The sequence below is a fragment of the Octopus bimaculoides genome, chromosome 8, assembly GCF_001194135.2.
Source record: "Octopus bimaculoides isolate UCB-OBI-ISO-001 chromosome 8, ASM119413v2, whole genome shotgun sequence".
Classification (NCBI taxonomy): Eukaryota; Metazoa; Mollusca; class Cephalopoda; order Octopoda; family Octopodidae; genus Octopus; species Octopus bimaculoides.
Window position 1 is genome coordinate 42,473,442 of NC_068988.1, and position 1,531 is coordinate 42,474,972.

At 37.2% G+C, this 1,531-nt stretch overlaps 1 protein-coding gene across 12 annotated transcripts in view; it reads left to right on the forward strand.

The window, feature by feature from the left end:
- The window catches only part of LOC106871743 (brefeldin A-inhibited guanine nucleotide-exchange protein 1), a 171,554-nt gene that overhangs the window by 142,392 nt on the left and 27,631 nt on the right, over positions 1–1,531 (forward strand). For all 12 annotated transcript variants that reach the window (XM_052970066.1, XM_052970065.1, XM_052970068.1 and 9 more), the window contains one exon: positions 1,000–1,132. In XM_052970066.1, the coding sequence (XP_052826026.1) occupies positions 1,000–1,132 (133 nt within the window). The remainder of the gene's footprint in view (positions 1–999; positions 1,133–1,531) is intronic.

A 1,531-nucleotide genomic window follows, 5' to 3' on the forward strand; every position in this document is an offset into this window, starting at 1 on the left:
ATATATATATATATATATATATATATATATATATATATATATACATATATATATATACACACACATACATACATACAAGCATTCATGCATACGTATGTACAATCATAGATGCCAGCTACCCTGCAGATATAAACATCTCTTCCAAAACCATTGTAAAAGAGAATATCAGTGGATAACTACTTTCAAACCTGCAGCTTCACTACCCTGATTATAAATTCACATTTATATCAATAACTATTGGTGCATTTGGTAATGTGGGCAAATGTTTAAATAACAATCTGGAAAAGCTCAGATTTTCAAGCAGAAAACGAGATGGGCTAATGCACAATCTGTTAGTAGAAAAGTAAAAATATGTAAGACTTTTCTGAAGTTCAACATGTAACACACGTCACTGTTGTTATCCATATTCCATCAGTGGAGCTTTTTTGTGTTTGTCAGATACCAGCTTCTACTGTTAATGAAGGATCCTAATGGTTAATAAAGTAAAAAAAGACTCCCTTCAGTCATGAATGATCATGGGATTGCACCTAGAAAGTTCCTCTCTGAGGTACGAGTCTGGGCAAGGTTGTTTATGGAAGATCAGCTGTTGCCCATGCATACCAGCATCCCCTCTCTATGCCATCAATGTTATCCAAGGAAATGGCAAAGGCTGATACAGCTTGGCACCAGTGACATTGCAACTTATTTGTACAGCTGAGGCAAACTGGAGCAACTTGAAATAAAGTGTCTTGCTCAAGAACACAGCAAACAGCCCAGTCTGGGAATCAAACTCACTACCTCATGATTGTGAGCCCAACATTCTAGTCACTGAGCCATGCACCTTCACAAATGGTTAATAAATAAATAAAAGATAAGTAGTACAAGTATCATATGCAGATACACAACACGCACACACACACACATGCACACACAAAAATTTAACTCCCTCCTGTATCTCCTTGATGCTTAATTCAGAACATTGTGTAAATTAATAGTGGGGTCTGGGTTTCTGATTTTTAGGATAACCGTTCCTGTTCATCAATTCAATCACTGGAAGAAGGAGGACATAAATTAAAACGGGCAGACAGTGAACATAGTGTGAACAGCACCATTTCTTTGGATTCTAATCGGGAGCACAAGATACCCCGATCAAGTAAGGCACCATTCTTTCTACCACTCACATATTGAGTACTTCAGAAAGTTTTGACTATTCTTTGTTGTAAGCATAGCCTAATAAACCATTCATCTCTGTAGTATTGTATTAGTAGTATACCACATTGTTGTGTAACCCTGGTTCAGTTTTGATCCATCAGACCTGTTTTATGTTGTTTCACAACCACTTGCTTCTGGGTTCAGACCCCCTGCATGGTGCCTTGAGCAAGTGTCTTCTGCTATAGCCTCAGGCCAACCAAAGCCTTGTGAGTGGATTTGGTAGATGGAAACTGAAAGAAGCTCATCATATATATATATATCTGTACCACGTCCTCGCGTTGTTTTTTTTGTTGTTTTTATGTCGTTTTTCTTTTTTGACCTCACTATATATATATATATA